This window comes from Mastigoproctus giganteus, chromosome 11, assembly GCF_048544385.1.
Source record: "Mastigoproctus giganteus isolate SK-2022 chromosome 11, ASM4854438v1, whole genome shotgun sequence".
Lineage (NCBI taxonomy): Eukaryota > Metazoa > Arthropoda > Arachnida > Uropygi > Thelyphonidae > Mastigoproctus > Mastigoproctus giganteus.
This window is the reverse complement of record NC_143585.1, coordinates 64,162,164-64,176,967: the sequence shown is the minus strand read 5'-3', so window position 1 is coordinate 64,176,967 and position 14,804 is coordinate 64,162,164. Positions and strand designations below refer to the sequence as shown.

Here is a 14,804-nt window from a genome sequence, read left to right as displayed (position 1 = left end):
TACCCCTTTAATTGAAACTATTTTTGGTGTTGTGTGAACCTCTATATAAACTCCAATCTACTCTTGCCTGTCACTCTACAAGAGTGACAGGCAAGGGTAGATAAAAACCAGTGATGCTAATCTTCTCCACTAAACTCATTATGGTACATGTTTTAAATCCATGCATTGTTAGTTCCTCAAAAAAAAAAAAAAAAAAATATGAACCAAGAATGAAATGAGTGGTGAGCCCACACCAATCTGCCACCTTTTATGTCATGAGTGGAACATGGGTTTTGCTGGCTAAATGACACAATTATTATAATAATTGTGTCATTTAGTCACACTATCTGACAAACAAAGTATGTATCGTCTGTCCATAGGATGTTGTTGAGCCATTCGTCATCCTCCTCCTCCTCTAACTTGGCAAGAAGTTGTTCTATAAAACCAAGACCCATGCTGTAGTCATCTGCTTAAAGAGCTTGAATTGGAAGATCTTGTATGGAAGCATGCTGAGTTTGCAAAGAGCCTTATATACTTTGTAGATATGGGCACTTCCAATTGACAAGAAACAGTGCATACACTAATGGTTCATGGAATTCTCTTCTCCTCTACCTTTAATGATAACTTCAGTAGCAATTTTGTACTAGCGCAAGGTCATTCATTTCATTTTCTGTCACTTGTACAACTAGTAGCCATCTATTCTTTATCAAAATGCTCACACATTTACTGCAACATAGACCACAATGGAGATTATGCACACCCAAACATGTACTGCAGCTTCAGCATTGCACCTCTGCATGTATCACTGTTTCACTAACTCACAATATTACACCTCTTTTTTACTGTGATTATGGATAAATAATTGCCTACCTCTTTGCAAGTATTAATCATTGTCATTCTATGCTCAGTGGCACAAATTGAAGTAATTATGCATATCTAATGTATGCTTAATATAGGAATATTCCAAATATTCGACTCTTTTCAACAACTGCTTTGAGATCTAAAAGGCTTCAAATTCCAAAAGATTTTATTTTTTTATTTTTAATAATAACCCTGTATATTAAATTTCTAAGTTGAAGCTTAGGTTGATTCTATATGTATATGTACACATACAGTATCCCCCAGGCTAATTATGAAAGATCCCCCCCCACCAAAATCTTAAGTTTATAAATTTCCAGTTGCAGTTCATAAGTTATGATCTTCTTATGTCAGTTGTGTTATTCCAAGAAATTGATTAGGCTACATCTTGAGTACTACATACAAGTATGTAGGCCTTGTTTTAAGAAGGATGTAGATCTGCTGGAATGAGTGCAGAGAAAGGTAAAGGGAACAAAGAGATTGATGAAGGGAACAAAGGGTGGTCTTACCAAGAAAGGCTTGAGTTCTGCAAACTGCAGCATCTGGAGACTAGCACCTGCAAGGGGATCTCATTGAGGTGTTTAAGGCTTTGAATGAATTGAGAAAGCTCAATCCTGATAGCATTCTTCCTCTTGCTCACATGAGGGGACATAAAATTGAGGAAGGATGGTTGCACGGTAGCTGTGCAGAGGTTTGCCTTCAGCTAGCAGGTGGTTGATTGTTGGAAGAAAACTTCCATTTATTGTTTTGAAGCAGGTAGTTGAAATAAATTCAAGGAAGAACAAGACAAATTATTGGAGGGGATGGACAAGTGATGTGGGAAGGGTTTTTATTTTTTTTATTTTTCTGGTGCTTTATAAACTTGCTTTCTTGCATTATATGCCACTACTAATAATAATAACATTACATTGCTAAATTTTCTCTGAATTAATATAATCATATTAATCACAAATAATTATGATTGCTGCATAAAATAATTCAGTGAAGTTTATTATAATGAACATTAGTGATGTACTATTGAACTATGTGTAACTTGCATTAAATTTTTTTACTAACAACTTGAAATTGTAATTTTAGTCATGTTTTCTGGATACACAATTTTCATTAATCTTCCCAAGTGAATATTTTAAAAAGAGTGTAATTCCTGTTGCTCATTGGATGAACTTTAAAAAATTTTCTGACTTGAAGCTTCTTTGTTCAGTGGAGAAGATTTAATTGGTTGTCATAGCAAGCAGATAGCATATAATGAGGTCAAAAAATAGAAAAATGTTTATTATCTTATCTCTCTCCCTGACTGAACCAATAATAGTTAATCAATGTTGCAACTCAGATTTTTCATAACTGTCATTATATTTATATAGTATATAGTGTAATGCATCTTCCTTGTAACGTTGTTTTTGTAAATAATGAAATAAAGTATCTCAGCAGTGAAAGAGGATGAAGTTCATGTAGAAAGTAAGTAATTACATTAGGATCTCTCTCTCTCTCTCTCTCTCTGTACGTATGTGAAGCAGATGACTGAAAACTTATGTCAGTTGTGTTATTCCAAGTGTAACATTGCCTTCAAGCTAATCAAGGCAATGATTAGGTTGTGTCTTGAGTATTACATACAGGTCTGTAGGCATCATTTTAAGAAGGATGTAGATCTGCTGGAATGAGTGCAGAGAACAGTCTGTAGGCCTCATTGTATATTAACAGAAAAATCATGACTTACATAATTTTAAGGTATTAAGCATAGCAACATTTCCTCTATAGCTACCTCTACAATTTGTCAGTGTAATATATCATCCTTGACATTCTCAAAACTATACATTCTGGGATTCCCCTCCCCCCCACAAGATTCACAAATCTTGTAGCCCCCGTGCCTATTAAAGTCAATCAGATAGTAGCCACCTGTACTCCTTAACCCTTCAGGCCACCTTGCAGTGGCAGACCTGGCAGTATGGTAGTTTCACAGCTGCATCCTGAGGAATTTTAGCAGCCAGTCCAGAGCAAACATTGGCTGCCCTCAGTACACCATGCAAGTTATTTTAAATTTTTTGTTAATATAAATTTCTGAAGTTTAAAGTCCAGAGTTCCATGTTCAGAGAGAGTATTCCGATAATTAAAGCATCTTTTGGTTTGCCTCTGCTTTTTTTCTTTTTTTTTTTTAATAAATAGGAATTTTTTTTATTTTCCTCTAGGTTCTTTGACTGCATAGACATTTGTAAAGTTCAGCCAGACTGGAATGAAGTTAGATTGCAAGGAGTTCTTCCAGCACATGCAGACAAAGATTGCCTTGCAGTAACTGTCTTGACAGTATTAGATGCAACAGAAGTTGAATTCAGTTTATTTCAAGAGGGTCAGAGGTATGTTGTTATCATTTAAAATATTATAGTTAAAATTTATCTTAAATATGAAAATTATTTATTTCACCTTAAATATTCTGCTTTGCTCTTTCAGTCTACTTGTGATTCCTTGAGACAGGAACGTAATGAATTTTAATATTCTGAATGTATATGGTAAAAATGGCTGCCAATTACTATTTTATAAACGCACAATTGGCATTGTTACTTGCAATAGCTGCACTGCTCAACAAAATTAATGGAACATGTAGAAAATGGGGTGTAACTTGTGCAGTTTGCGATGAAGCGGAACAAAATTTGGTATGGTGGTGTACCATAATGATGAAATAAGGAGACAGTGAGAAACTTCAGACAGGTATAAGGGACATTTATAGGGTTTGTATAAGAATTACCAAAAAAAGTCACATTAGAGAAGTTGATACAAAACAATCGAAAATATGGTCACATGACATTGGTACAGCTTATGATCCCCTCCAGTATATAAACAGGCCTGACAGCAGTGAACTATGCTTGATATTAAGGTGTCTATAAGATTGTGGCAACAAATTCCATTCTTCCACCAGCACAGACCTTAGCTCACCCAGTGACAGAGGTGTTGGATGTCAGTGTGCAATGCAACACCCAAGGCCATCCCACACATGTGCGATCAGATTTTAGTCTGGTGATCATGGTGGCCACAGCAGTCATTGGTTATCTTCAGTTTCAAGATATTCCTCCAACACTTGAGCTGTATGTGCAGTGGGATTGTCATGCATGAAAACAAAATCTGGGCTAACCGCACCCCTAAAAAGTCACACATAGGGTTTGAGGACCTGTTCTCGGTACCTCTTCACAGTTACGATACCCCTGTCAAAAACATGAAGAGGGGTGCAGCCATTGATCATTATTCCACCCCACATGAGAACACTGCCTCCACTGTAAGTGTCCTTTCTCTGATTTTGGAGGGATGGTACCACACTCCTCATCTCCAGATGTTCGTGGCACCAGTTTTGACAAGCTCTGCAGTGGTTTGAATTGGGCTATCTTAATACACTCTGGTTGGAAATGTATCAACTGTCTCTTGGGCAGCTACCTCAAGAGACAGTTGACGACAGGATATCTTAAGGTTCCATCTTGCTGTTAGAGCCAGTTAGCGGTCTGTTCTGGTTGACGTAGCCCTCAGGCAACATTGGCCAGCTCTTCTTGTAATGGTTCCTGTCTCCTGAAACTGCTTCCATTGTGCCAGGATGGCACTGCATAACAAATTAAGTGAACATGCTACTTCCACCTGTGACTGCCCAGCTTCAAGCCTTCCAACACCTGGCACCACCATGCCGTGACGGGACTAATTGTAGTTCTGTCATTGCTGCAATTAAAGATTCTATTCTATTCTATTCAACAGCCTGCCATCTCAAAGAATCATCTAAATGACAATGGCTTGCCATCCTGAGTACTGAAGATGTGGATATCCCACTGAGCAAGCCAAAAAATAGGAATGAAGTGATGTGGTTGCAACCCATGTTTTTTTATAGGCATGAGTAATTTGCATAATGTACGACTCGGTAAGGTGGTAGATAAATTTCTATTGGATGTTTGGAATTTGCATGCTAGGATGCCTATTATATCAAATATTCACCTTCAGCAACAATGTTCACAATAAAATATTCATAAAAAAATAAATATTCATAAAAATAAAGCTTAATGTGTGTAATATTTTTGTAATATAAATTAGTTATTAATTATATCATGGGATATTGTGTAAATTTAATTATCCTTGGAATAAAATAAAAGTTTCTAAAATAAGTACTGGGTTCCTTGTTTCTGATATACGGTGTGTCCATAAATAATTACCCTGATTACACTATGCTATAATTTTGAAGAAGACTCTAACATCTGTGTTCTTTCTATAAGTAACACATATACACGCAGAGATCCTGTGCTGGTGTGTTTTGTTTATTGTGTCTACCACTAGGAGTGCTGTAGCAGCTATTCAGTAAAGATTGCACCTCTGAGAGAAAACAATGCGTTGTTTGGCTTGCAGAAACAAAGTCGTTCTTCTGTGAGCATTCAGCAATTGCTCAGAATGAAGTATGGAAAGGATCTACTTGATGTGAAATTAAATCGGGGATGAGAAAATCCTTGGAAAGAGGAACAGGAACAGTGGGAAAGGGAAGAGGAAGAGGCAGACCATGAATTTCTGATGAGATGGTGGGTAACATTCAAACTGCTTTTGCACATGTGCCAACAAAATCAGTGAGACAAGCTTCACATCAACTACAGATAGAAAAGTTAACGGTTCACAAGGTGTTACACAATTGTTTGAAGTCACATGCCTACAAGGCACAAATTATTCAAGGACTGAAGCCCAATGAACATTCAAAATGTGAAAATTTGCTGATGACATTTTTAATCTCACTGATATGGATAATAATTTCTTGCAATGTCTGCTTTTCAGACGAGGCCACATTCCATATTAGTGGTACAGTCAACAGTCTCCATATTTGGGAATCTGAAACCCACGTGTTTTAAGGGAGCATGTTTGGAACAGGCCAAAGATTAATGTCTAGTGCAGGCTTATGCATGACAGGATAATTGATCCTTTCTTCTTTGTTGAGAACACTGTTTCTGCAAATGTGTACCTGGATATACTCACGAATTATACCATCCTTCAGCTGTAGAAGAGACAGCCAAATATCCTCCAACAAGACAAGGCATTCCCTCCCCCCCTTTGGGAAATTGGTGTTCATGAAACTTTTAATGCAAAGTTTTCAAATTGATGGTTTGGAAGGGATAGACCAATCACATGACTCCTTTAATCAGTTTATTACTCCACTGGATATTTTTTCATAAAAGATTTGCATGAATGCATTGAGAGTGCATTTGCTACAGTTCCTCCAAAAATGCTGAAAATGTGTAGCCCGTTGAGTGTGAATGTCATTTAGACATTTTAAAGTTCACTAAGAGTGCACATGTAGAAGTTTATTAATAATGTAACAAAACTTTGTTTATTTATTTATATATAGATGACCCTCAATTTCACGGACTAATAGGGGGAAGGGTTGTCCGAAAAACCCGGGAGTCTGAATTTTCCTAATGAATATTTAACGAAACATTTAACTGTATAGTACCCATTGTAAACATGATTAATATAATAGGTAGTGTACACACAACGCACATACATTACTTATAAGCAATGTAAGTAGTACAATATGTAAAAATATTTATACTAGAATAAATAAATAATGTAACAAAAATCAAAAGCTATTTTCTCTTGCCTTAATGGAGATAGAACTGAGTTTTTTGTGCCGTGATCATATATAGTGGGACTCAGAATAATTTATTCTGTGTTAGTGGAGTTCCCTAGCTTCACTGAAGTGGCCTGCTGATGATGAGGCAGTTTGGGACGAAGATGGGGCAGGAGCAGCAGCAGGTTTGAAGAATGTGTCCAGCTTCATCTATTTACCTCCCTTATGACAGCCTCTCTTAACATACGTAAATGGTGGTAGTGGGGCTGTCTGAGAGGCTGACATACTGAATGACCAGATCAAGTGCCTCTTGTACTGCTGTCCTTTTTGGTTTATTAATAATTTCTTCATCACTGGACACCCCCTCAACGTCACCTGCTCTCACTTCATTTTATTATTATTATATTGGGGTCACCCGTAATTTAATACATCTACCCATATCTGTGTCTGTAAATTGCATGCATTCCCTTGTCGATTTGTCTGTTTTGCTGGATGAAAAACTCCCAGTTTCTGGGGAAAAACTTGCTATCTATGCCTGAGACTGACTAACTCAGCCACGGAGTGAAAAAAGCCCATTAAAGTTCCTTGCGTCATCGACAGGATTCGAACTCAGGCCTTTTCCACCTAGTGTGGGGGGAGAACAGTGACGATACCACTGTGCTACCCACGCAGACCTCTCACTTCATCAGCAATCTCCTCTAGTATCAAGATCTGGTAGCCCGGATCTACGTCACTTTCCTCTAGCCCAGTGTTTTCCAAAGTGTGTTCCGTGAAATATCCTAATTAATAATTTAAAAAATAAAATAAAATAAATAAATTTTGCATATTTGTAGCATACACCACTTTTATATCATTCTAATTTTTAACATTATTATTATTTTTTTTTTTTTGGTTATTAATATACTGGCATCGACTAATAATCAAATAGACCACAGAACACTTTATTTTGGTGGGCTTTTGCATAGAGAAGTATGTGTAGAGGTAATGACATCTAATATGCCATTCGTATGCAATTTTGCCTGGAGTACATGGGCTGAAGGAGAGGGGAAGCGAACCGATATCATAACTAAACTCACTTCCTTGTATAAATTTTTTTTTAATAATTATCAGTATTTTGAAATATTATCAAAATAAATGACCTTGTATTTATGGTTGAAAAAAGGAACTTTAAAACGAGAAGCAAGTACTTCTAGTATTGCAACTGTGGTTGATGAAAACAAATGCAATATTGTCACGCTTCAAAGTGAGGATGAACAATTGCAGTCTTTTGTTCCCCAAAAATCCAAAGTGAAAAAACAGGAACCAACTAATAAAAGACCAAAACGAAAGTACGATGACAGTTATTTGAATTTTGGCTTTACAAGTGTTGTAAATAAAGATTCTCTTGATTCTCAGTGTGCCATATGTAATAAAATATTAGCAAACAGTTCTTTGGCTCCTGCTAAGCTTGTGTTTCATAAGTGTTCTCTAAATATATTGTGAGATGAAGTATTCCATAACTAAAAAAAAAGTTTTGGAAATAATGCTCCAGCCAGTCAGATATGTTTTTTTGGTAGGGACTGCCAGAATAACTCAGTCTCGTCTCCATTATACACCTGGGATAAGAGCAGGCCCTCCTTCTTTATCAGTTCATTGAGGTGGAGTCTGAAAGGCTCAACTGAATGTGTTGCAGCAGACCCAGCTTCACCATGCTCTTTCCTGTTATACACTATGGCAATTTCTAAAACCCCATAGCCGCCCATCACTAGCTTTGAAATTGTTAATGCCCATATTTTTAGCCAGTTTCTCAGCTGCAGTGCGTAAGGTAACATCAGTAACATTCACTCCACATAATCGCTCCTGCACGTACCATTTGTAAGCAGCGTCTTCTAGATCATTAAGCTGCCCACACCAATGCCAGAGCTTGCACTTGGTCATCACGCAACACGGCGGCAGCCCCCAAGGCAGAATGCACTGGTCCCAAAGGAATTAGTAGTTGTTGGTGACTCTATTGTCAGGGAAACGGCAAACTTGCTTCGTAAAAAGGATAGGTGGAACAGGACCAGGGTATGTCTGCCAGGGGCAAAGGTTGATGACGTTGTAGAGCGGATATCATCTTTTAAGGGCACAAAAGGTGATACAGTTGTACATGTTGGCACTAATGATATTAAGAGTAGGAGACCGGTGGAATTACTTAACAAGTACAGGTCTAAAACGCTGATGGAACTGATATTCAGGTGACACTCAAGTCAAGTGGACCCAATTTGGGCGAAGTTCGGCCGGTCTGTGACAGCCAAATCCTCTGCTTGCACCTTCACGATGGTGGGACTGTTAGTAATCCTGGGTATAACCTCCATGCTCAAGTACATGGTGGGTGACCACCCAGGTGTGAACCAACGTAAGCAGGGGTCGAGGTGTGGCGCCCACACCACATGGAGGAACGCCGCCCCTCTATGTTACCAGGCAGTACTAGGTGGTAGATGACTCTCATCAACCGGTGAAATACCACCACTTTGCTTATTGGAGGCTTGAAATGGTGGAACCCATGTTTAGTCTCTAGAGCTAAGTTCCGGTCAACCTTTCCCTATCTCTTCCATCATGCAGTATGATTGATGACTTTTGAGGTTATGATGAACGTCGTGGCGAGATCCAATATTCCTTACATTTCGAGGGTACAGCTCTAAAACGGTGTTCGCAGGCCGGCCGCTAGTTAGTACACCGGACTGCACCTATTGGTAACTTTCTAGGAAGCTTCCGGATCAGCTAGTGTATAATCTTGCTGCCTCTACTCTGCCAGATAGTGACTGGAGGGAGTCCGAGTAGTGTGTATGCGGGGAGCATTGTCGAGGCCACGTTATGTCAAGGATCTGGGTATATTCTTACCACATGTACGCCATATCCAAAAATTTCATTACTTCATACAGCATGTCCCACCTACTTTTTCTTACTATTGAATACACCATGAATTGTCAAACTAATAGAGCAAGCTTATCTGCGAAAAGATCTAAACCTCCCAAGGACTTCCTAATTCATTTCACAAATATACGTGGTCTCAATTCTAATCTCAACGATGTCCATTTCCACTTGCAGTCTGCCAAACCCCATGTACTTTTTCTGACAGAATCTCAGATATCGGTTGATTCATCTACTGCTCATCTCAGATGCCCAAATTATTCGCTGTATGATTCCTTTCGCCTCAAAGGTGGTACTTGTGCATATGTCCGTTCTGATATTCCCTGTCAGAGACTTGGCAATTTGGAATCTCCTCTCTGTGATCTTCTCTGGCTTAAAATCTCTCTACCTCATTGTGTCAAATTCATCTGTTGTCTCTACCGTTCTCCCAACTCCACTAATCACTTGGAGCTCTTTGACTTCCTCTCTTTGCAACTTGACTTTCTCCAGTCCAACTTTCCTCACAGTGAAGAAATTTTCCTTGGTGATTTTAATGTTCACAACTCCTGCTGGCTTCCGTTTTCTAGTCACACCGACCCAGCAGGTCGAGATGCTGAGGCTTTTGCAATTACTAATGACCTAGCACAGATTGTTCATTTACCTACAAGAATACCGGACAATCCTAATCATACAGCCAATACGCTTGATCTTTTTCTCACAAACATCCCTTCTAAGTACACGGTCGAAGTGAGAGGTCCTTTAGGCACTTCAGATCACAACTTGGTGATTGTCTCTTCTCCAACAAAACCTTTATCTCATGGCTATTCCCAACCACGTGTTGTTTGGCATTACAAGAATGCAAAATGGGATGACCTGCGAGACTTCTTTTCTTCTTTTCCTTGGTCGGATTACTGTTTCAAAACTTCTGATGTCAATGTTTGCTCAGATCGTGTCAGTGAAATTATTCTTGCAGGAATGGAATCCTTTATCCCACACTCCACTTTAAAATCTTGTCCTCTATCTAAACATTGGTTTTCCAATAAATGTGCTAAGGCTGTCCAAGAGAAGAATGTTGCGTATCGTAATTGGCTTGTTTCTAATTCTTCAGTTTCATTTTCTGCCTACACCAAAGGTCGCAACAGTTGCAAAGCAGTTATTAACCAGTCCAAACTAGAGTTTGAACAGTCTAAGAGTAGAAAACGTGCTTCTTGCCCTAATGGTAGCCGACATTCTGGTCTCTTGCCAAAGCTATTGGCCGCAACTTTTGCCCATCTTTGCTCCCACCTCTGTCCAAACCAGATGGTTCTGTTGCCACTTCAGCCAAGGATAAAGCTGGCCTGCTAGCATCCCATTTTTCTTCCAGCTCATGTATTAATGATCTTGGTAAAACACCTCCCACTATTCCCAACACGCTCCATTCAATGCCTCCTGTGGTCTTCCGTCAAAAGGATATCAGAAGGATTTTGATGAATCTTGATGCTAAGAAAGCTCCAGGTCCTGATGGTATTTCTCCACTTGTTCTCAAAACCTGTGCTCCTGAATTTACTCCTATTCTTTGCCGCCTTTTTTCACTTTCTTATTCCAAAGGTGTTTTTCCTTCTGCTTGGAAATTTGCTCATATCCAGCCAGTTCCTAAAAAGGGTGACAAATCCCTCCCATCCAATTATCGTCCCATTGCTATTACTTCTACGCTTTCTAAAGTAATGGAGAAATCAATTAACCGCCAACTCTTAAACTACCTAGAAACCTTCCGTCTGATCAACGATCACCAGTATGGATTCCGTCAGTGTCGATCCACTGGAGATATTCTGGCTTATGTTACCCATTTATGGACTAATTCAATGGAAAGGTTCGGTGAAACACAAGTAGTTGCTCTTGACATCTCAAAGGCTTTTGATCGTGTTTGGCATAAAGGTCTTCTAAACAAGCTTCTATCTTATGGTTTGCCAACTGTTTTTAGTAATTGGTTATCCAGTTTTCTCTCTGATCGCTCACTGAGGGTGATGGTAGATGGCTCTCTGTCTTCTAACTTCTCCACTAATGCCGGTGCCCCCCAAGGTTCAGTTCTTTCCCCCACTCTTTTCCTCTTGTATATCAATGACCTTCTTCCATTGACTGGAAATCCTATCCATAGTTTTGCTGATGATAGCACATTGCATTCAACTTTCCAATTTGAGAAACCTTGTCCTGCTCAATCAGCTTCAAGTTCTCGAAAATCTGCTACCAATTCCTTAAATGCCGATCTTCAGGTAATTCTCCAGTGGGGCAAAGACAACTTAGTTGATTTCAACCCTTCTAAAACTCAGTCTTGTCTTATATCTTGCAAAAAGGATTCTTTTGCTCCTATGCTTATCTTTAGTGACACTCCAATTTCTAGGCAAAATGATATATCTCTTTTGGGGATTACCCTGACTTCTAATCTCTCTTGGCACAAGCACATTACAAATATTGCTTCCTCTGCATCTAAAAAACTTGGTTTTCTCTTTCGCTCTCGGCGTTACTTTTCTTCCAATCAGCTTCTCACTCTGTATAAATCGCAAATTCGCCCTGCCATGGAATATTGTTCCCATATCTGGGGTGGTGCCCCCAAAACCTCTCTCCGGCTTCTTGATTCCATTCAGAAGAGGGCAGTTAGGTTAATTAATGATTCATCTCTAACAGAGTCTCTCCACTCGCTTTCTCATAGACGCATTGTTTCTGCTGCATGCCTCTTCTACAGATACTTCCATGGCACTGTTCTTCTGAATTGGCTTCTATAATTCCTGCTTTCTCTTTCAAAACAGTCCGAACACGTGCCGCCACCAGCCAACATCCATTTACTGTCCAACTTCAAACCCGCAGAACCAACTTTTCATCTTCCTCATTTATTCATTCAACTGCCGTTTTCTGGAACAACCTTCCTTCATACGTATTTCCTGAAAATTACAGTCTCCAGAAGTTCAAGTCCAATGTCAACAAATATCTTCTTTCGTCTTCTTAACCTCAAACCCAAGCACGGTACTAAGTACTATAGGTTCTAATACCTCTCTCGTTTGGGGTTCTCATAAAAAAAAAAAAAAAAAGGTCACTGTTGAAAAAAAGCCATGAATTAGGGTTGAATTTGAAAGTGTCTGCAGTTCTGCCCAGACACGATAGGAGAGAGTATATGATGAGAGCCCTGTCGATCAATTCGGCCCTGGAAAGATTGTGCAAGGCTCAAGGGGTAGAATTTTTTTCAGCCTGGTCTGTACTTGTTAACAGGAGAGACTGCTTCTACAGGGATGGGATACACTTAAATAGAAAGGGTGCAAGAATGTTTGCTGATGCTATCGAGGCAGTGTTAGGTGGGTCGGAAAACTGCTAGATTGGGGGGATACAAGGACTAATAGATTATCAGTAGCCACTGGCAGAGGTGAAAGTGATTCTTGCACTGCTTCTATTGGAATGAGCCGCAGCCTGGAAAATAAGATGCAGGATATTTCAGAGACTGCTGGGAATCATTGGGGTACAAATAAACACATAGGTTGTGTTAGGGTAGCTAAGAAAAAGAACAGGTGCATGTATACTTGCGTGTACACCAATGCTAGGAGTTTAGTAAATAAATTTGATGAATTTGTGGTATTGCTCAAAACATCAAAGGCAGATATTGTAGGGATTTCAGAGACGTGGTGTCACACAGATATAAGGAATGCAGAACTGGAATTTGGGGAGTACAATATCTACAGAAAGGATAGACAGGATAGGAAGGGAGGAGGGGTTTTGCTATTAGTTAAGGAATACATAAAATCCAAGGAAGAGAAGCCAGTCGACATTGCTGGACACTGCAGTGTCGAGTCAGTTTGGTGTGACATAAGCATTGGGAGATCAAAATTGAGAGTAGGAGTGTGCTATAGGCCTAATGACTCTGATGAGTATAATAAGAAACTGTACGGGGAAATAGAGTGGGCCAGTAAATCAGAGAGTCTTATAATGGGGGATTTTAATATCCCAGATATTGACTGTAATTTGGGGGCTGGTCACTCACACACTAGCAAGGCTTCTGTCGATTTATTGGATGATTGTTTTCTACATCAGCATGTTCGGGAGGCAACTAGAGGGAGTAATACTCTTGATTTGATTATCAGTAGTGATTCTTCATGCATTAAGAATCTGCAGATAAATGAACCACTAGGTGGTAGTGAACACAGTATGCTGAAGTGGGATTTACTCAAAGAGGTAACTACCATTAGGGATAAAGGGAAGGGTTATTGCTTCCGTAAAGGCGACTACAGTGGACTGAGACAGTATTTAAATTCTATACAGTGGGACCAACTGATGATGTTACCAACAGCAAATTCAAAATGGGAAGCATTCAAAGAACTTATCTTGGAAGCTACTAGGCTTTACATACCAACTAAGAAATATTGTTCAAGGTTTAGGCCTAAATGGATGTCAGATTAACTAATGAGACGTATGGCAGAGAAGAAAAATGCATGGGATACATACAAATTAAACACATGACACAGAAGCCTATGATAGATACAAGTTGATCTGTAACCAAGTTACAAAGGAGGTTAGGCAGGCGAAGGCAGATTAAGAGAAATGTTTGGCAAGGGATGCAAAGAAAAACAGCAAAGAGTTCTTTACTTATGTAAACTCTAGAAGAAAGGGGATGAATCAGATTGGTCCACTTGATATCGATGGGTCAACTGTTGATGATCCTGCACAGGTAGCTAACAAACTGAATGAATATTTTGCATCGACATTCACACATGAGGAGTTATTCGGCGAGGGGAATGCCAGAGGTGTATTCAACTCTGGCAGTAAGCTAGAGAATCTTTTAATAACTGAGAGTAAAGTGGAGGAGAAATTGTTGAAGATAAATACAAGAAAGGCACCTGGGGTGGATGGGATATATCCAGTTATATTAAAGGAGGCAGCAAAGGAAGTAAGCAAACCCTTAGCCATAATTATGAGAGCTTCTTGGACTCAGGGGAAGTACCCATGGACTGGAGATGTGCAAATTTGACCCCAATTCACAAAGGAGGATCAAAGGGCGACACAAGTAATTATAGACAAGTTAGTTTAACTTCTGTTCCTGGAAAATTAATGGAGGCACTGGTTAAAGAAGCACTGCAGGATCATCTAGACAAGATTTCAGTTATAGCTCAGACACCGCATGGTTTTGTTAAGGGGAAGTCTTGACTGACCAATTTGATTGGATACTATGATGCAGTCACAAAAGAACTGGATGCACGGAATAACTTTATATACTTGGATCTTAGAAAGGCTTTTGATACTGTTGCACATGGAAGGCTGCTACACAAATTGGAGCAGTGTGACATTGGAGGCAAATTGCTGCTATGGATAAAGGGGTGGTTGAGGGGGAGAAGACAGAGAGTGGTAATCAATGGACACTGCTCATCGTGGACTAATGTTATTAGTGGAGTCCCTCGGGGTTCAGTATTGGGTCCATTATTGTTTTCTGTATTTATAAATGATATTGATGATGGTATATTCAGCTTAATGTCCAAGTTTGCAGACGATACGAAGGTTGGCAGGGTTGTCA

General features: G+C 39.3%; 1 protein-coding gene across 1 annotated transcript in view; it reads left to right on the top strand.

Moving 5' to 3' along the window:
• The window catches only part of LOC150078068 (calpain-15-like), a 190,113-nt gene that overhangs the window by 140,359 nt on the left and 34,950 nt on the right, over positions 1 to 14,804 (top strand). Inside the window, exon 12 of the mRNA XM_090384450.1 lies at positions 3,021 to 3,185. Within this exon, the coding sequence (XP_090240576.1) occupies positions 3,021 to 3,185 (165 nt within the window). The remainder of the gene's footprint in view (positions 1 to 3,020; positions 3,186 to 14,804) is intronic.